Genomic DNA, 21,344 nt, shown 5'->3' on the forward strand with positions numbered 1-21,344 from the left:
TCTGCAGTTCAATTGGTGACAGCTTGTCTTGTGGGAAGACTGTTAAAAGGTGAGGTCGTGGGTTCGACGCTCACTAACAACCTAATTATGGAAGGTGTTCCATAATGGAGGGGTTGGGATCGGCGCACTGCAGCGCTATGAGCCTAGGTCCCACGGGGCGGGTTGTCGTAGTTTCATGGTTCGGATTTTTCAAAGAAATCAAAACCTACTGTTTTAACAAAATTAACAGCCCACCACGCTTTCTTATTGCTCAAAGTATTGATTATTGCCGTGTGGCGGCAAACCAGAGCCGGAGTCCGTCCTCGTATTTTTCTGACCTTCCTCGCAAAGTGAAGAGATTCTGTTTCTGATATTCTTATCAATTATACAAGCTTGCCCTGTCCAAGGAGTTGCAGCTTCGCCATGGCGACAGTTGTTCCTCTCTCGCCATATCTGATATAGCGTAGCTTGTTTCAATATTTAATTAATACTCCAAAGCATTATACGTTTTTGATACATGTAATTTTCCATGTACAAGTATAAGTCTTTAGGACAAGTTTTTTTATCGAAGATTTGAATTGATTTATTATCTACATTGATATGATGCTGCTGTTTTTAATAGACATCCATCTTTGTATAAACTCGTGCATAATACACTGTATTTATAAATTTACATGTCCGTGTTGGGGTTATACATTCTTGAAGATTCACACACCAACTGGAACCCAAAAAGTAAAATAAATAAATAATTCACACATTTTAGTACCTTTATAGTAAAGCTAAAAGAATTCGCCCCAGTATCCATAATTTTAGGGCTCTTGCAACACTAAAAAGATAAGAATTAAAAACTTATGTTCAACGGCGCTGCTAGCAAAGTCGTGTATTTTGAAGAGATTGGCATTGGTTTAGGACTTTACTAACAAGTAAAAATGACAAGTTTTTTTCTTTTTTGAAACTAAAAAATGATAAGTTATCATATATGATCTCTTACAAGAACCACATGGGCTTGTACCTCGCTCAAAGGAAACGGGGCATGTAGATGTAATAAGATAGAACTTCGATGTTTGCACGATGGTGGAATTGGGAGAAGTGTTAAGAGGGGATCACGCATTGATTTGCTCGCTTTCTTGATAATAATATATTTTATAGAATTTTATTTTGTCAAATATTTTATTAGAATTTCTTATAAGGATTATTGCATTGTAATTGTTCTATCGTCAAACGGTGTGGTACTGTAGGTCACTGTTTGGATTCGTGACCGTCTTTGAATAATAACACGGACGATTTTGACCAACAAAGACATGATTAAATCAGATCTTTTAGCCGGGTTCTTACGTTATGATTTAATATTTTTTTGTTTTCTTTTTACACTTTTCAGATAATAGACGGCTCTTGTATCTTTTATTTAAGAGACGGTTTTTAACTTTTTTTAGTTAAAATCTAAGAAAAGTTAAGATCCGTCTCTTAGCCGAAACTAAGAACTCAATTAACCTTTACGCAAGAATGCCACGGAATGGAGTGTGTGTGCTACTCACAGCGTTAAAAAGTAAATCTCGATAGTTACTCGAAGATGCAAAGAAAATATGATGGCTGTGAGATTTCCTGACACTGGAATAGAAAGAGCATAGCATTCATTTTACTAGTATATATTTAAGATTTATTTTGGGGTGATATATATATGTAAGTGTATTGTTCTTTTTTTTTTGTGAATCAAATTGCATTTAATTAAATCATGTTTGGTACATAAAGAGAGTATGTTTGGCAACAGAGTCAGTTCTACTATTCTCCAATCTAGGGATAAACTTAAACTTGATGGAATTAAAAAGAGGAGAAATTAGATAGATGTCGTTGAGAGGAGATGCAATCTCTAGATGGCGTCCTTTTGAGTTCACGAGATTGATGAGAGTCTGTGAATCGGAGCACACCAGGATAGAGCTTATCCCACGACGAAGGACAGAGTTCATGGCGTTTCGCAACGCCAACATTTCCGCCATCAGGGGTGACACTACAAAGGATTCGGTCGTTGAGTGAGAAGAGGATGATCCAGCATCATCGATGATCCAAGCGAGACCAGCACATTTAGTTACCGGGTTCCAAGCGGCATCTGTATACAAGCATGTACGATTTGGGTCTAAGGCGGGATCCTGGGCGATACGGGTTGGGGTTGATCGTGGCTGGTTGGTATGTTCTTGTGAGAGAACCCATTCTCTAGCTTCTTTGATCGCTTTCAGCAAAGTCTCCTCCGGTGTGAAGGCTCTTTTCTAAAAGATCAATTGGTTCCTGGTGATCCATAAATTCCAACAGATTGAAGCAGATATCGTACCTGGTCTCACACTGGTGGGAGGGAGAGATGGTACTCGTCGGAGTAGTTCGAGTGCATAACCTGTGGTTATAGAGGGAGATGGATCGAAGTTCGAAGCTAGGGGCTGAGGTCCATACTTCCTTTGCGTAAGCGCATATGAAGAGTACATGAGCTACCGACTCTATAGCATCACACCGTGGGCATAGATTTGTTAGAGGGATGTTCCTTATTGCAAATTGCTCTCCCACTGGCAAGGCATTATGTAAGGAGCTCCACAGAAATACTTTAATCTTTTCTGGAGTTTTTAGGTTTCAGACATTGGCTAACCAATCATGGTTTGTTTTAGGAGCATGTACTTGGGCGGTGATTTTTGTTTATGCATGCGCTCTATAGCCTGACTTGGCAGTATATTCCCCTAATACTGATTTGAGCCATACCCTTTCATCCGAGGCGCTGCAAATGGATGGTTTGATCTGCAGGATCTCCTATTTGTGGAACGGGAGTATGCTATCAATCTTTTGAATGTCCCATTCAGTGGAGTTGGCTAGCATTAGGGCCGACACCTTAAGATCTTTTAGAGCTTCCGAGGCAGGTCCAAAGGGTCTTTGCTGAGTTGTGGAGGAGAGCCAAGCGTTTCTCCACACATTGATCTCCTCTCATGTGCCCACGATCCAGCCCAAGTGATTGATAAATAAATCTCTTCCAATAAGTACCCCTTTCCATCCATAGGAAGACGATTTTGAGGCTCGAATTGATAAGAAGTGTTCTTCCTTGCAGTATTTTTCCAACAGACAACGGGCAAGGAGACATGAAGGGTTTTCGAGGATTCTCCAGCTGAGTTTGGCTAACAAAGCATCATTGAAGGTAGCTATATCCTTAAAGCCCAAGCCTCCTTGTTTTTTTGCTCTAGCCATTTTTTGCCAGAATATCCACGACATCTTTCTTTTTTCTTTTGAATCATCCCACCAGAATCGGGTTAATAACGATTGGATTTTACCTTAAAGTGTATTGTTCTTTTAACCAGGACATACTCAGTCCATGCTCTAAGCTATGGCCACTTTGGCAATTGCCATGGGTCCATAGGTCCAAACAAAATTTTGGTGTTATTTTACTAATTAGAAAGGTCCATTTTAATTTTTAAACTAGATCTCGCGCGAGTTTTTGTTTTCATTTATTTTTATATAATATAATATATATGTGTCTATCAATTTTTAAAGCATAATAAGTTTACGGTATATTTTTTCATTGAATAGATTGTTTCAAACTTTCACATGTATTTGTATTTTCTTCTATATATATATTTTTGGATTATTATTTCATTATTTAAATTGTAACTATATATAAAGATTAGTAAAATATTGTTTTATTGTCATAGTCAAAGTTATTGTAACATTTCACAAATTTGGAAAGTTTTTAAGAAATTAAACATATTCCTAGATTTATATTATCTAGTAAATAATTAAACATTTGGTTTTTGTTTAATTTTTAAAATAAACTATATAGTTTAAAATTTGTTTTCATTGGTTTAAGGTAGTAAAGATTAATCATTGTTATATAGTATGATTTTTGTTATTTAAAAAAATCTTTATAATTTTAAAAGTTAACATCGACAAATATTTAAATATTTAACATATGGAGGTATAGTATTACAACATTAAATTATATATATTTAATTTATAATATCTATAAATCTAATGGATCATCTATTGTTTAAATCTAATTATTGATATCTCAATAAAAATTTCTTGTAGGCTCAAAATTTAAATGATAAGATTTGAGATTAAATGTAAGATGACTTTCTAGGAATAAGTCCATTTAAAAAAAATCACACATGAATCAAGGTTGTGACTTCTGTTTTCATATATAAAATTATCAATTAGTTGGTGAATTTATAACAAAAAAGGCCCATGACTAACAAAACCAATTTTAAATACAAAAAAACAATAATGGTTTTTTAAAAACTTCTACGTTCTTAATTTTTTTACAACAAAACCTAATTTACACTTAAAGCCCCTTTTTTTCTTTTAGTATCACAATTTTTTTTTGCTTCAGTTTAAGGAAATGCAATAATTTTTTTTTTTAAAAGGTCTCTATGTTATGTTTGGCCTAAGGTCATTAAATTCTCTAAGACGGTACTGGACATACTGTAGTAAAAAGTTCAAGCACAAACAATTTTTTTTTCTCTTTTAAATATTGCTCACATCTCCTCACTCTTTCTCAGATTCTCTCTCCCAAAATTTCCTAATTTAGCGACTTTCAGATATTCGTCTTTCTTGCCTCGTTATAAATTTTACCGAAACGGGGTAATGAATATGTTTTTTCGACGACTATAAGGCACAAGGCATATGGATCTTTCCTAATGCTTCTATATTTTTATATTTTAATATAGTTTATTTCGTACGGCCATTAGTATTCTAATATAACATTTTGAACATGCCTCAATCGTCTTTCTCAATTGTTTTATCAAAAGTTGAAATACTACAATTGGTGCACAACAATAAGTGTTATTCCCTCACAACAAATATATGAATTATTTAAAGAAAATCTGGTTGTTTTTTCAGACAGATGAAAGAAAACAAGAATTATCTTGTTTCTTCTTTATTGGCATCTAATTATTCAACATATGTGGTGAGGAGAAGATGTGGACAGAAAATCGAAATATTCTATACATAATTGACAATTTTATTATTATCAAAAATAAAAAAGAAATGAAAATAACATCATTTCATTGTGACCCATACCGAAAGAAATTAGTAAAACATTGAGAAATTTGCCCTTTCCTTTCCTCACAGATCAATTTAGGGTTCTTAAAAGTTCCCAGTTTTCTTTTTTTCTCTTTCCATTTTTGTTGAGTTTCAGCTCTTTCTTCTCCTCCTCAACTTTGATGTCTCCCTTTAATTTATCCACATATCTTTAAAATTTACCATTTCCTGAGATATCTTAGTCTTCAATTAAAATTTCTTCACTATATCCTATAGCTCATCTCTTCTTCATTTTCTCTGCCGACACTTAATCTTTCTCTCTCTTCGGTGAGATCCTTCTCTCTCTCTCTAAATCTCTCTCTTTTATGACTCGGGTTATGTTAACTGGTCACTGGCTGGTTTAAGGTTCCAATCTTTACCGATCTTGTGCCAGGAATAAAAAGAAAAAAAAAGTCAAAAGAAGAAAAATGGTGAGAGGAAAGATAGAGATGAAGAAAATAGAAAACGCAACGAGCAGACAAGTGACTTTCTCAAAAAGAAGAAATGGTTTGTTGAAGAAAGCTTATGAGCTCTCAGTACTCTGTGATGCTCAAGTTTCTCTCATTGTTTTCTCTCAGAGAGGAAGGCTTTACGAATTTTCCAACTCTGAGTATGTCGTCTTTATCCTTGAATTTACTTTCTTATACTATTTCTGTACTTTTTATTTGGTTAATTAGGCTTTTTAGGTTATGTGTCTGGCCTGAATTTTTCTGAATCGTAATTGAATAAAGCTACCATCTTAGATTTGTTACTTGATGAGATTTGATCCTTGTCTGAAGCCTAAAGATTTATTTCTTCTCTTCCTATAATAATATGATTTCATTTTCTATATTTATACAATGGTCATTTTATTGAGAAATATAGACAAACTCACATTTTCTGATCTACCTGAAACTTTTTTTTTTTGTCTAATTAACTATAGTGTGTATATGTGTATGTCTAGGGTTTCCAAAATTTTATTGAAAGTATGAACATAAAACAACATTGGAACTAGCTCTAAATGGATTAAGACTATAATTTAGATGATTATTTAGTGTGATATTCGTACCAACTTGCACAATTTTTACCCATCCATATATATATTGATAATATAAATATGTTTTATTTTTTCTTTCCCCTATTAGGTTGTGTACTATAGTTTTGGTTTTGTTGTATCTTTATTTGGGCTCCACTTTTGTAGCCATATGACTTAATTATGTGTGCTCTTCTTCATTTGATTCGGATGTGCAGTTTATGCATATAGATTTCCCCTGTCTATATATATATGTATATCATGTATTTCTTGGACTAATACTTAATTATACATCTAAGAAGAAACCAATCAAAGCTTGTGTTGTAATATGGACATAACTTAGGTTCACCCCCTAGGGTAAACTTTTAAATTCACCCCACCTTTTAGGATCAATCAAATTGACACATAGATTATTAATTAAACAATATTAAATTAAATAAAAAATAGTTACAAAAAATAAAAACGCTAATTTTAACGACGCTAACGCTTCCAGCTAAACCCTAAATCTTAAATTCTAAACCATATACCCTAAATTCTAAACTCAAATCCAAACCCCTAAACCCAAATCCTATACCCTAAACCCTAATCCTAGACCCTAAACCCAAATTATATACCCTAAACCCAAAAACTAGACTATAAACCTAAACTCTATACCCTAAACCCAGGTCCTAGACCCAAACCGTAAACCTTAAACCCAAATTATATACCATAAACCCAAAACCTTAACCATAAATCCAAATGGTAAATCCTAAACCCAAATCGTAAATCCTAAACCCAAAACCTATACCATAAACCCAAATCCTAGACCTAAAACCCAAATATTAAACCCTAAACCCAAACCCCAAACCCCAAACTTAGATGCTATAGGGTTTGGGTTAAGGTTTACGGTTTGGGTTTAGGGTCTAAGACTTGGGTTTAGGGTATAGGGTTTAGGTTTATAGTCTATTTTTGGGTTTAAGGTATATAGTTTGGGTTTAGGGTCTAAGATTAGGGTTTAGGGTATATGGTTTGGGTTTAGGGGTTTGGATTTGGGTTTAGAATTTAAGATTTAGGATTTAGGGAAGCGTTAGAGTCGTTAAAATTAGCGTTTTTATTTTTTGTAGCTATTTTTTATTTAATTTAATATTTTTTAATTAATAATCTATGTGTCACTTTGATTGGTGAATTTAAAGATTCACCCTAGGAGGTGAACCTAAGTTTTGTTCCTGTAATATACGTAGATGTATAACGTTAAACGTGGTGGTTTTTCTCTATGCTAGCAGATGTTGTTAATTATAGTTTTTCAAATAGATTGGTGGTTCTAGATTCAATTATTTGATTTTGGGCAAAATTGCAAAAAGGAGTTAATCGATTTAGACATTATAAGAAAAGGCATGATGAATTCGAATGGGATGGGTTTATAGTTAGCTATATAGATGCTATTAACCAGCAGTCAAAAGACATTGTAGTACGTACAACTTTGAGAGATGTGGAGGTGAATCTTTACATTAAAAATCAAATAAACTACTACATTTTAATATTTTGTTGCTAGAAGATGCACGTCTTATAAACCTCAGATTTAATTACATATCTTTTTTAAACGAGATATATAGATCTGTGGATTCTATAATTTGTCTATGTTTGATCATCAGCATGTGGAAGACGATCGAACGTTACCGCAAGTACACAAAAGATCATGAAACCAGCAACCATGACTCAGAAATTTACGTCCAGGTTTGTTACCAAACTATTTTGGTCTATATATATCATAGATATTTACATGGTTTCATGATGCTGATTTTTTTTTTCTCATGCCCTACCAAAACCAAATCTTGTGATATGTCAGCAGTTTGTACAATGTAGATATGTTCAACAGTGTGCCCATATACAGAATCGATGGGACAAAGATTGTTCAACAGTTTTTTTTAACATCAAAACGCTGATCTAACTGTTAAACAGTTTATATTGGCCGTAAATAAATAAAATATATATTGATGTTGTTTTACTTCTATTGCGTCCTATGGTTTCATGCTGTTGGCGTTATGTAGCGATTAAAGGAAGAAGCAAGCCACATGATCACAAAGATTGAACTCCTTGAATTTCACAAGCGGTATCATGTCTTAGCCTTTCTTTTTCCTTGTTGTTGCCACCTTTTTGATTGTTTATTTTCACTTGTAATGCTATTTGCATTAATTTACGTTGACATCATAAAGGTATTTTTGTTGTTTGCACACAAAGGTATATTTCTTTCTTATGAGTACAAACTGTAATATTAGAAAATAATAAGAGTATACACAAACGCAATATAACTTTATAACAATCGAAACCTAGGTATCTTGTTTTTTTTTTTTTTTTTTTTTGAAAAGGTAGGTATCTTGTTGGCTGAATTGAAGAATTGATATTTACTAAATGCCAATATATAATTACTATTGGAGTTGAATCAATATATATATATATATATATATATATTCTTTTAACTGATGGTAGCATATTTTACAATTAGTCTAAATTTTGTCTATATATATAAACTTAGTATACTGTGTAAGTTACAATCTGCAGTGGTGGAAGATTGATCCAAGAAAATAACTATAATGGAGTTTTAACAAAATTATGCAGTCATACACTCTCTTTTGCGTGTGTATAGAAAGCTACTGGGTCAAGAACTTGCTTCGTGTTCTCTAGAAGAGCTTCAAGAAATTGATAGTCAACTCCAAAGAAGTTTGGCCAAGGTCCGAGCAAGAAAGGTATGTTTTCATCAATATATATTGGTATATATGAATGATGATGCCACAATGCAAATATATATATATATATATACATGCATGTTGAAATTAATAATTTCCCATCTCAACCGTGTAGTTATGAGTTATCAACCTCATTTACAAATAACAACTTGGACACGGAATTTTTTGCAGTGATTTAGCGACATATGTCAATAACTTTATCAACATCGTTCCAGACTTGTGTGTAATTTCTGTATTAGTGTTTTTAACATGGTAATGAAAATAGTTGGAATGGTTATAGGCGCAATTGTTCAGGGAGCAGTTGGAGAAGCTAAAAGCAAAGGTGCAATGCAATATGTTATGTTAATAATGTGTGTATATATAGTTTTGCTTATTAGCATTGTCTATATATGTGAGATAACATGGCTTCGTTTCAGGAGAAACAATTGTTAGAAGAGAACGTCCGGTTACATCAAAAGGTAATTCATCTCTCTTTCCGGTTCATATATATAACCCATTTCAAAGAAAAGTGAGATTTTTTCACCTAGTTTTGCATACAATTTATTCAAATATAGAAAAGTATATATGATGCTATCTTTGTGTGGTTGAATCCAATGCAATCTATGTTATGAACAGACTGTTTTAGAACCATGGAGAGGGTCGACTGATCAACAAGAGAAATTCAGAGTCATAGATCTTAATTTGGAAGTAGCAACTGATTTAGTCATCGGTTTGCCAGAGAAGCACTGCAAATAACATTACCTTATATGTTCTTTAACCAAAACAATATAATATTTTATGTTTGTATGTTCATCATCAAGTCTGTAAAATTCTTCAATAAATTGCGAGTTAATGATTTGTAATATTATCTTATGATTTTAATCCTTACGCAACTAATAAGAGAATACAATCTATATTCAAAACCCTTCAATTAGCTTCCTATAGCTCACTATACAGGTAAATGGTCTCCAAAGGAGCATATGTATGCCCTTATGCGTCAAAGTGTGGAACATTAATGGAACATAATGTTAATGCAGGGCTGACTCAAAGATGTATACATCCAATATAAGACTCTAAGATGTCAAAAGAGAAAGCAAGAGGTGTGTAAGACAAGAGAGAGCCTCCAATATTTAATCATATTTATAGTTTCTTTACACAAACCAATACATGAAGGTAATATATCAACGGGCCTAAGATATTGAGTTGGTCTGAACACTTCAATCTTTAAGGGTCATCAGCAATTTGGCCTCCTTTAATAGTATGGATTTTAAGGAAAAATGTAACGGTGCAGTGGAGGAAATGAAATTTCTGATGGAAGCAAGCAGAGCTTGGCTCTTGGACGAGTCACCGAGCTCGGCAGCACCGTAAACACCGTCGTCGGTGAAACGCTCCACCACATCAACTCCCTTCTCCTTAAACAAATTGGCCACACCTCTCTGCCTATCTACCATCGGATCACACACCATCACCTTCCATCCCAACCGTTGGATCCGCGAATGCGAATCCGAGCCCGACGTTGTAAGCCAAGTTACCACCGGCACTTGTCCCCATGAGGTACGCGTTGGAGAGATCGGCGTGAGATTTGATCCACTCGTCGTCGGACATTCTAATAAACCTCAGAGCGTCGAGTCTGTCGTGGTACGCCGCCGGGCGTCTGTGCTCGGGAGCTAGCCGGTACGAAGGGGACGCGACGACCACGTTGAGCTCACGCGCCATGAGGTTGCAGAAGTCGTGGAAGAGTTTGAAGTCGACGCTGCAGACGATGAAACCTCCGCCGTGCTAAAAGAAAACGAGAGGGAGTTTTTCAGATGAATGTAGTGCGGTAGTGGGGACGTAGAGACGCATCCACGTGGAGTTTGAGTGGCGTACGGTGATGTCTTTGGTTACGACGACGGGGTTTTGCGGAGACGGAATAGGTGTGGCGGGGACGCGTGGAATCTGGTAGAGTCGCGAGTGATGGAGCCATCTAGATTCTTTAGAGCATGATTAATGCATAGGTTCTTAGCGGAACTTATTAAATTATTTCTTAACTTTTAATTAAAAAAACTAAGAACCGGTTCTTAAATAAGTACTTTAAGAACAGGTTCCTAACTTTTTTAGTTAAAAGTTAAGAACAGTTTCTTAACTTTCGCTAAGAATTCCACTCTAAGAACTTCAGATTAATCATGGTCTCGATGCCTATGAGAGCGCAAGGATCAAAGACTGGAGATGGTTCGGACATATCTGTTGTCTTTTTTTATTCGAAGTCTTCTGTTGTGTAAGAAACTGATTCTTGAATCTTGTCTGAATTTTTTTTTGTTAAAACATCTTTAACTTTATAGGCAATAATATATTAGTAATTAAATATTTGATTTTATTTTATCTTGAAAAGAATAATAATATATATATAAATTTATATTACGAATTACAGTGTAAAATTGACTTTTTGCTGCTTGAAAAGCTTGAATAATAGTCTAATACTTTGTTTAGTGGGTCCAAAAATTACCTAATTAAATTATTTTTTCATAATTATTATAAATATTGGATTTGGGTTGAGAAAAAAAAACTCTTTTGAAGATTAATTACAGTCAATAAAATGTTTTTTTTCAGTTACAGAAAATAATATAAAATGTTTTCTTTGTTTTTTTTTTTTTTTTTGAACTGAAAAATGTTCAATTTGTTGATGCAACTCAAGTGTAGAAAGAATGATACTAACTACGACAATGACATTGCAAGAGGAGAAAACTCAGTCCTCTGTGCTTTCTCTTTTTGTGCACTAAAACAAGAGACCTTTTATGGGTTTACAAGTCGATGTCGGATCTCTTTCATTGGTTGAGAAAAAAATTCAATGCACAAAACTAATTTGAAGTTTGGTAAATCATAAATGAGTGATTTACCATAAGAGACACTTTTGTCACTTTTACTTCATAAATAGACACTTTCCACTTGGTGAACGCAATTCATGAAACCAAGGTGTGCTTTGTACCAATCTACCCTTCACGTGACTTAATGAAAAGCTGAGTTAGTTAGAAAAAAAGAAATTTGATTGGCTTTTAATGGTTATTTTATTATATTAAATAGGTAGACAATGAATGAAAGTTGTTTTCATAGGATATTGGGATTCATTGTGAGCCACATATGAATATGTCGAAATGTTTTGCCCATTAAATTTAATTGTACTTTAATTGTTTTTTGTTTGTTTGTTCCTCTGTTTCTTTTCCACCATAGCCACCACCATCTCAATGTTTTCCATCTTCACGTTTTCCACCTCCATTGTATCCATCACCACCTCCTTCTCTTGAGTAGCCACCACCGCCTTTTCCTCTCGAGTAACCACTTCCACCACCACTGTATCCACCTCTGTATCTACCGTCGTCTTCGTATCTACCTCCATGTCCACCGCCTCCGTATCCATAACCATCCCCGCCTCCGCCTGAGTAACCACCTCCACCACCATTGTATTCACTTCTTTATCCATAACCACTATAACTTCCATTCTGGTATCCATCATCACCTTCACCACAACATTTACCTCCACTGTATCCACCACCTCCTCATCCTCTCGATCTATTGGAATCTGTTAAAAAAAACAGATCGAGAAACTCATTGATTTTTTGGCATGTCGGAATCTGTTATGTTGCAGTGGGGAGCTCAGTTCATGTAATAGTGTTCTACAGATCACTGATACGAAGAGGAGTTGTGTAGCGGTGAAAGTTTATGGAATCAATAAGCATGTATAACTTAAAATCATGAAATTTTTGAGTAATAGAGGATGAAGTTCGAGAAGGGTTAGGGATTTGAGAGACAACATTGGGAAAGTGCTTTTCTATTTTACATTTATAAAATTTGAAATATAAAGAAAAGAAAAAAAACCAATAATTTAGTCAAGAAAAATTGCCGGTAGCTTCTAGGACAGGTGGTCTGCGTACCACGTCAATTTTCCAGGCATCTCGGGTTCGATCCGCGCCTCCTGCGGTGAGGCTGATGGGCCAACTGGACCGGCCCGTTGTGACACAGTAATAAAAGTTGACAAAAAAAAAAAAATCTAGAAAAATAAGTAACTAGCTAAGACAAAATTGTAGGGTATAATGGACAATCAGCACACAAGAAGTGTGCATCAAGTAGAAAGTGTCTTTTGATGAAATTAGAAAGACAGAATGTGTTTCTGTGGGTAATTTTTTCATCATAAATCCGGAAAACATAATAAAAAAGCGTTAATGTACTATATAAGTAAGAATGATTAACCCCGGTCTCTTAGCCCGGGGTTCTTAACTCATGATTTGATATTTTTTTTTACATTTTTCGGTTAAGAAACGGTTTTTATATCTCTTATTTAAAAGACGGTTATTAGCTTTTATTAGTTAAAATCTAAGAAAAACTAAGAACCGTCTCTTAACCGAAACTAAGAATCCCAGTTAAGAAACTAAGGATAATCATGGTCCTAGAGCATGCACTTTTCACATAGTTTCTGACCGGAAAAATTAATAAAATAATTAAAAGGAAGTGGGAGAAATACAGAAAGAAGAAAAAAAGGAAGAATCGATTTTGCATAAAGAGACGATTCTGGAGAAAACTGTCCCACCTGTCATGTTATTATCGTGTAGTTTCATTTTATGCTGTTTAAAATTATTTATTTATTTAATTTGTGACAAACAATCATTATTATAATTATAATTAAGAGATACTCCTTTAAATAAATCAACGGATGCTGATGCTCTTAGATTCATGCATATGTTTAGAATTGTGTTTTTAAATTCAAGCACACGGAAGAATTACCAGCTATACTAAAAAAACATAGAAGTTTCAAAAATACATAAACGTTAGTAGGTGTGGACGTTTGGATACCTATCCTGGTTCGATTTGGGTCTATTCGGGTTTTGGATTTTCGGAGTCAAAGATTTTAATCTCATTCGAGTATTTCAAAAATTCATTTCGGGATCGGCTCAGATCTTTTCAGATTCGGTTAGCTTTCGTACCCATTTAAATTATTTTAAATTTTTTAAAATTCATTATATATATTAAATATCTCAAAATCTATAAACAAGATAGTTTATTACATTTAAATTTGAATAACATATGTCAAAATAACTAAATTTAACATATAAATTGGTTTGATTTGAATATATATTTAGATAGAGAATCAATAGATATTTCAAGTATTTTTGGTCTGTTGAATATATTTTAGCTTTTAATACATTTACTTTTGACTATTTCTATATATTTTCAAGTATTTAGGACAACTTAAAAATAGCTTATATATTTTGGATATTTTTTAATGTAAACAAAATCTAAAAATAATTAATATATTTAGGTATATAAATCTATTTCGGATACATTCGTGTATCCAAAATACTTCCGTTCGGATCGGATTCGGTTTCGAATCTTTAGAAACCGAAATTTTGAACCAGTTCGGATATTTAATTAATTTCGGTTCGGATTTGGTACTACTTTTATTAATCGGGTTCGGTTCTTCGGATTCGGATTTTCTTTTCAGTGCTAAACGTTAGGTAAGTAAATTTTGTCTTTCCTGTCCAAACTTGCAAGATAAATTATGTTCACATCCTCCAGATCACATCAATTCCACAAGCATTCTGCTGATCAGTTTCCGTTTACCAACAGTTGAAATGGATAGCAGTTTAACTATGATTATATTTATACCATATGAAAGATCATTCACTACGAAGAAAGTGTAACTGATGAAGTCATAAGTTTATCATTATTATAATTCAAATTACACAAAACTGATAGTGGAAAAACAAAAGAATTTCCCTTGAATTGTTCATAAGAAAAAAAGAAGAAAACAAATAATTGATTTTGCCAAAGCAAGAAAGCAGTAGTAATAGTGAAACTACAGAGAGTTTTGATCATTGGTTAGAGTTTTCACCATCTATGACCTCTGCCACCACCACCACGACCAGATCTACCCCCACTTCCTCCACGACCAAACCGATTTCCGTCTTGGCCACCACCGCGACCAAATCTTCTTTGTACTCGTTCTCGCTCTTGAAGTTTATGCAACTCCTTAACAAGTCCTTAAATATAACACATTATGTTTATATATTTATTATCAAATTGTGTGACGTATTTGTAATATTAGTCTATGATCGTAATCTTTTTTTTTTGAACAAACATACTTGCATTACTCAACGGAGTTTACACTCCATGAATGGAGTTCATTACAGACATAGACAAGGCTGATTTTGCCACCAAATCAGCTTCCGAATTGAAGTTTCTAGATATGAAAGTAAAGGAAATTGCATCAAAGAAAGACATAAAGTGATAGATATCAAACATAATACCGAACAGTTCAGGTTGAGACCCTCTCCTCTTCAAGAGCTTGATAGAGGGAATCAGAAAGAACTGCCAGGGATCAGACGTCTATGATCGTAATCTTTACACACTAAATAAGAGAACACTACCTGTTGTAAAAAAAAAAGAGTATACAATCCATATTTAAAACCCAGTTAACTTTTTTCTGTTCAACCTATAACTCGTTATATACAAGTAAATGGTATCCAAAGGAGCATCCATTTGCCCTTTTTCGTCCAAGTGTGGAACATTGGAGTATTCTCATGTTATATTATAAATGATCAGAGACATTATAAATACTATTCTACAATTGAGAGAATTTTACTTTATGAAGATTCAAATATAACTGCACCACTCTAAATTATTTTATGAAATTCATGCTTAACAATACTCTTTGTATTATGCTGAATAATCATTATAAATCTTTCTTTATTAATCTGTACTAGATTTTGACATGTGTGCCCGCACGGATATTTTTTCTTTGTAATCGATAAAAATTATGATTTACTTGTGATTTTTATAAATGTTTGATTATTTGTTGGTTGTTCATATTGTGGTTAACTAAAAAAATTGGTTTTTGGTTCGATCCGGTTCGATAATCAGTTAGTTCAGTTTTCAAAACGACTACCAAACAGTACCAATCTTAACCAAAATTTTAAACCGAACTATCCAAAAACTAAACCGAAAATAACCGATTTTTTTTATTTATTTCAATTTAAACCGAAATTTTGACCGAACTAACCGCAAAACCAAAAAATTTGGTAAAATTTTTTGAAATCGAACTAACCGAAAACCGAACCGAAATTTTTTTGGTTCACTTCGTTGAGATTTCTACCGATCCAAACTACTGAATTCTGAACTAACCGAAGAAACCGAACCTGCATGCGTATGTCTAATAGTTTAATTTAATGTGAAATTATTAACTTTAATTTTTTGTATTCTTATGTTGTAGCTCCAATACAGTTGGTATTATATGTTTATATATTTATTTTTAACTCTGTTATTACTATTTTTTAAATATCATAACGTGAAATATATATTTATATATATAACATATTTACATATATTCAGAAAAATATAGTTGTTGCATGGATAGCAATATTTTTATGCACTTGGTTTTGCATGTTTGGTTTACTAATACAGTGAACCCTCTATAAATTAATAATGTTGGTACTACACCAAAACTATAATTTTTTTATTAATTTATAGAGATATTAATTTATCGATATACTAATTGAATCAAAAAATCAATTTGGGACTATAAAATTATATTATTTTATAGAGATTTTTAGTGTATAATAATTTATAGAGTATTAATTTAAAGAGGTTATACTGTATATGTAAACCTTATTATGCACAAATTAATTGGAAAATGTGGTATTAATCGAAGATCAAACGTGAAGGCATTAATTGAGTATTAATGATGTCTAATTAGGCTTAAAAAGGTTAGGGCTGGTTATGGGCTGTTTAAATGACGAGAAGGCCTCTTAATGATGTACTAAAAGAGTAGTTTTAAGGCAAGTGGCATGAATATTAAATATTAAGAAAAAATTAGGGTTAATTTCACATTGTACGATCAACTGAGTAAAACCATTAATAAACCTTTATTTAGACCACTATAGAGTTTTGATCATCTCTGGCCTCTGTCACCGCCACCACCGCCACCAAATCTACCCCCACCTTTTCCACGACCTAACCGACTTCCGCCTTGGCCACCACCGCGACCAAATCTTCTTTGCACTCGTTCTCGCTTTTGAAGTTTATGCAACTCCTTAAATATAATACATTATGTTTATATATTTACAATCATATAGTCTGAGAAGATCATTTGTAATATTATTTTATAATTTTAATCCTTACACAATTATTAAGAGAATACAACAAAATACAATCTATTTTCAAAACCCTTCGATTAACTTATAACTCATTATACAAGTGGTCTCCAAAGGAGCATCCATTTGCCCATGTTCGTCCAAGCAGTCCCGGCTCTAAGCTATGGCCACTTTGGCAATTGCCATGGTCCATAGGTCCAAACAAAATTTTGGTGTTATTTTACTAATTAGAAAGGTCCATTTTAATTTGTTAAACTAGATATCGCGAGAGTTTTTGTTTTCATTTATTTTTATATAATATAATATATAATATAATATATATGTGTCTATCAATTTTTAAAGCATAATAATTTTACGGTATATTTTTTCATTGAACAGATTGTTTCAAACTTTCACATGTATTTGTATTTTCTTCTATATATATATATATTTTGGATTATTATTTCATTATTTAAATTGTAACTATATATAAATATTAGTAAAATATTGTTTTATTGCCATATTCAAAGATATTGTAACATTTCACAAATTTATAAATTTTTTAAGAAATTAAACATATTCATAGATTTATATTATCGAGTAAATAATTAAACATTTGGTTTTTGTTTAATTTTTAAAATAAACTATATAGTTTAAAAAAAAATTCATTGGTTTAAAGTAGTAAAGATTAATCATTGTTATATAATATGATTTTTATTATTTAAAAAAATCTTTATAATTTTAAAAGTTAACATCGACAAATATTTAAATATTTAACATATGGAGGTATAGTATTACAATATTAAATTATATATATTTAATTTATACTATTTATAAATCTAATGGATCATCTATTGTTTAAATCTAATTATTGATATCTCAATAAAAAATTCTTGTAGACCCAAAATTTAAATGATAAGATTAGAGATTAAATGTAAGATGACTTTCTAGAAATAGGTCAATTAGGTCTATTTTAAAAAAAATCACACATGAATCAAGGTTGTAACTTCTGTTTTAATATATAAAACTAGATTGTGGACCCGCGCGCCCGCGCGGGTGTATGTTACCAAGATCGATCTTTCATATCTCTTTCTCCGTGTCTGCATGTTATTGTTGCTGTCGTTTTTGGGTAATAAGTTATCACTGAAACGATGATTGAAGATAGATCTATTGATAACTACATCCGATCTGTGCTATCCAGGTTCGAAATTAGGTTAATTTTTTTTCGATTACTTAAGATCGAAAGATACCTTCTCTGTTATGAATCTCTTAAACATAATCTAAAGTTTGGAGAGTAAATCCCATCTATAGGATAGCACATATCCCCTCCCATGTTTAATCATGAAGAGGAAACATCGTGCGCTGCTCAATTTGGCAAAAGATTATATAGGCATGATATATTAATAAAGGAGATCAAACACTTTTTTCTCAGAAACGGAGCGACAGAGGACATAACTGAGATATAGAAAAGCTGAAGCAGAGTCATGGTGAAGCAAAGAGAAAATGGAAACATCTGGAGTAGATTAGATAGCTAAGAGAGGACACAACACAGTTGTTATCTGGTAAGTTTGTTAAATTATATCAACATTGCGTGCTGGTCAAATATTATGCTAATAACACTTTAAAACGTATCCCATGGTGATGAACGTGGAGAGAACCAAGTACCAGTAACCAAGTTGCAAAAGAAGACCACAACTTCGACGGGACGAAGCACTTATAACACGGTTAGTAATAATCTAATATATTTTAACCATAAGATTGAAGAACTCTGGCTTTAGAATAGATTGAAGAACCCTGGCTTTAACACAGTGTAGAATATGTTATTAGATTGAAGAACCCTGGCTTTAGAATAGAAGTTTGGTTTTTACTTGCTTCACTGATGCATAAATGAGTGTATGTTAATGATAGTCTTATATAACACATGTTTAAAGTCGAGATGGTTTTAAATAACATAAAAGTATTCATAGATTTGTAGAAATCCATCGCATAGGAATCTTATTGAAATGAATTATTGGAAAGAAAAAAAACAAATGTTCTTCGCATACATTAAAAAAAATTGTGAACCAGCAAGCAATCTTCTACCAGAATTAACATCCAAACCAGTTTGAAATCTGCAAATATGAAAAGTTGAAATTTAATTAAATACAAAAAAAAACACACATAGCAAACATAAACAATACCAGTAATCGTAACCATCAAACAAACACATACCTTATGATCTAAAATGTTACAAGTTGTCGAAAACTTCTTTGAAAACTACATTCATAGTTTTTTTCTGAGGTTTGCCATCTTCATCAAGTATCAAAATTTTCAAACCTTTTTTTGAAGTTACTCTAGACACAGCCACATATAGCTGACCATGAGAAAATACAGGCCTTGGTAGATAAAGACCAACTTTAGATAGTGATTGCCCTTGGCTTTTGTTGATGGTTATTGCAAAAGCCACAGCTAGAGGCAGTTGCCTTCTGCGCATTTTGAAAGGCAATCTGGTGTCTGATGGAGTTATCAACAATCTAGGGATATCAACTGTTTCACCTACTCGTTCTCCTGTTAAAATCTTAGCTTGAACCATGAAATCCATTAGCTGAGTGATCTGCAGCCTCGTCCCATTCATTAATCCATCTGTAGGCGCTATGTTTCTCAAAATCATAACTGGACAACCTACCTTTAGTCTAAGACAATGGTTTGGTAAACCAGAAACCTTAATTGTGTTCAGGAAATCAGGACTTAGAGCTTCGTTGTTAACAGAACTTGTATCAGAGGGATCAATGCTATCAGCACTGTTATAAATTTTTTCCTTACCTGAAAACCAAATTTTTTTTTATGAGAATAAGCTACACAAATCATAAAAGCAAGATAGAAAGAATGAAGAAAAGAAATTTACCATCTAACTTATCCAGCATATATTCATTTACTCTGTTAACATCCTCGTTAGTTGGACAAAGGATAGCTCTTTCTTGAAAAAACTTTGGCTCTTTGTTTTTATGCAATGAATTTGAATCGCCATAAATTGCTTCGCTGATTGCCTCTATAGGATGATTAGAGTCTGTAATCAAAAATCCAGAGGGTATTTCAATCTCTGTCTCACCATCATTAGGCTCAGAAAGTTTACCATCGCCGACTTTTAATATCCACTCAGAAAATTCCTGTAGATCTTTTGACTCTTCTAGTGACAATACAGCTGATAGCAATCTCATATTCTTGGTGAGCTTAAGTACTTTGCAGTGCTCCCAAAGATATGATGAGTTCAGTGAGGCCATCACAATTTCAGCTCTACCAGCTCCATTTATAACAGGCAACACCTGCCTAAAATCACCACCAAAAACAACAACCTTTCCACCAAATGGCTGTGTATCGTGCTTCCCCACAATATCAGATAAACTTCTATCCAAAGATTCAAAACAATGCTTGCTCATCATAGGCGCTTCATCCCATATAATAAGTGATGACACTTTGACTAAATTAGCTTGGTCAGATCCATGCTTCATAGTGCATGAGGAAAACTCATCTGGATTTAAGGGAATACCAAATCTTGAATGAGCTGTCCGACCGCCTTGCAACAACAACGACGCGATGCCACTCGAAGCAACATTTAAAACAATATCTCCTCGAGATCTGATAGCTGCAGAAAGCAATTTCCAGAGGAAAGTTTTCCCTGTTCCACCAAAACCGCTAACAAAAAACATTCCACCATCTCTTTTATCTACAGCCGAAAGAATCTGGTCATATATGTTTCTTTGCTCGCAAGTCATTTTTGAAATATCTCTGTCCAGAGTTTCTAACAAAGATGCACGGCAATAACTGCGTTCGTCTAACACCAAGACATTAGAATCGTTACTGTTTTTTCTTGGCAATTCAGGCATAGACTCAAATCTTGATAGAGAAGTACCATTGCGCTTCAAAATATTTTCTATCTCTAGCAAAGCATACTTCTTTTTATCATCATCACTCAGCAATAGACCTACAGTGAAAACAAAATGGACGGGCTAGTCAAGTAAATAATGGGAAATAGAAAGAAATATTTGTGGCATTAGCTAACAATCTGTGAAAAAAAAGCTAACCTGGTCTATTTAAGTCTCTTCTCCTGTAATACTCAATATCTTCTGACAAAAACTGCCAAGTTCTTTCCCATACAGTCTCCGGAGTAGATAAAGTGTTACTCATAAGCATCATAACAAACACTTTTCGTAGCTCACTTGCTGTGCTTTCAAAACTTCTTCTTACTATGTCATCAATGTACTCCTGATCATCATCTAATAACCCACGAGCATAACATGCTGCTTTGTAGCTTGGATACAGAACATCTTGATAAGTCTTAATGTCCTCATAACTGGTGGGTCCTTTGACAACGTTCAACAATACACACAAGAAATAAGCATCTTCTTGGGCCCTAGGTGTATAATTAATCCTCCCAAGAGCAAATCCTTGCTTCCTTCTTTTGAACTTCTTTGACCTTTTGTCATAAATAAAGTAGTTTGGAATCTGAGCATAGGTCAATGTTTTTGCAAG

At 33.4% G+C, this 21,344-nt stretch overlaps 2 protein-coding genes and 1 pseudogene across 4 annotated transcripts in view; 1 reads left to right on the plus strand and 2 right to left on the minus strand.

Annotated features, from left to right (window-relative positions):
• Window positions 1-5,013: 5,013 nt before the first annotated feature.
• Window positions 5,014-9,618, plus strand: LOC106325069 (MADS-box protein SOC1). 3 transcript variants are annotated; one of them, XM_013763096.1, is made up of 8 exons: window positions 5,014-5,310; window positions 5,417-5,632; window positions 7,666-7,747; window positions 8,062-8,123; window positions 8,658-8,757; window positions 9,038-9,079; window positions 9,174-9,215; window positions 9,373-9,618. In XM_013763096.1, the coding sequence occupies exons 2-8, from the start codon at window positions 5,451-5,453 to the stop codon at window positions 9,490-9,492; spliced, it is 630 nt and encodes a 209-aa protein (XP_013618550.1). In that variant the 5' UTR covers window positions 5,014-5,310; window positions 5,417-5,450; the 3' UTR covers window positions 9,493-9,618. The 3 variants fall into 3 exon arrangements, with proteins under 3 accessions (XP_013618550.1, XP_013618549.1, XP_013618551.1); XM_013763095.1 differs by having other exon boundaries at window positions 5,014-5,632; XM_013763097.1 differs by lacking the exons at window positions 5,014-5,310; window positions 8,062-8,123 and having other exon boundaries at window positions 5,548-5,632.
• Window positions 9,619-10,064: 446 nt separating this feature from the next.
• Window positions 10,065-10,957, minus strand: LOC106326567 (annotated as a pseudogene).
• Window positions 10,958-11,896: 939 nt separating this feature from the next.
• Window positions 11,897-21,344, minus strand: part of LOC106324557 — a 10,183-nt gene continuing 735 nt past the window's right edge. The window contains exons 2-6 of the mRNA XM_013762506.1: window positions 20,897-21,175; window positions 19,720-20,796; window positions 19,168-19,637; window positions 14,610-14,747; window positions 11,897-12,292 (exon numbers count right to left, since the gene is read on the minus strand). Of these exons, the coding sequence (XP_013617960.1) occupies window positions 11,897-12,292; window positions 14,610-14,747; window positions 19,168-19,637; window positions 19,720-20,796; window positions 20,897-21,175 (2,360 nt within the window). The remainder of the gene's footprint in view (window positions 12,293-14,609; window positions 14,748-19,167; window positions 19,638-19,719; window positions 20,797-20,896; window positions 21,176-21,344) is intronic.

The sequence above is a fragment of the Brassica oleracea genome, chromosome C2, assembly GCF_000695525.1.
Source record: "Brassica oleracea var. oleracea cultivar TO1000 chromosome C2, BOL, whole genome shotgun sequence".
Lineage (NCBI taxonomy): Eukaryota > Viridiplantae > Streptophyta > Magnoliopsida > Brassicales > Brassicaceae > Brassica > Brassica oleracea.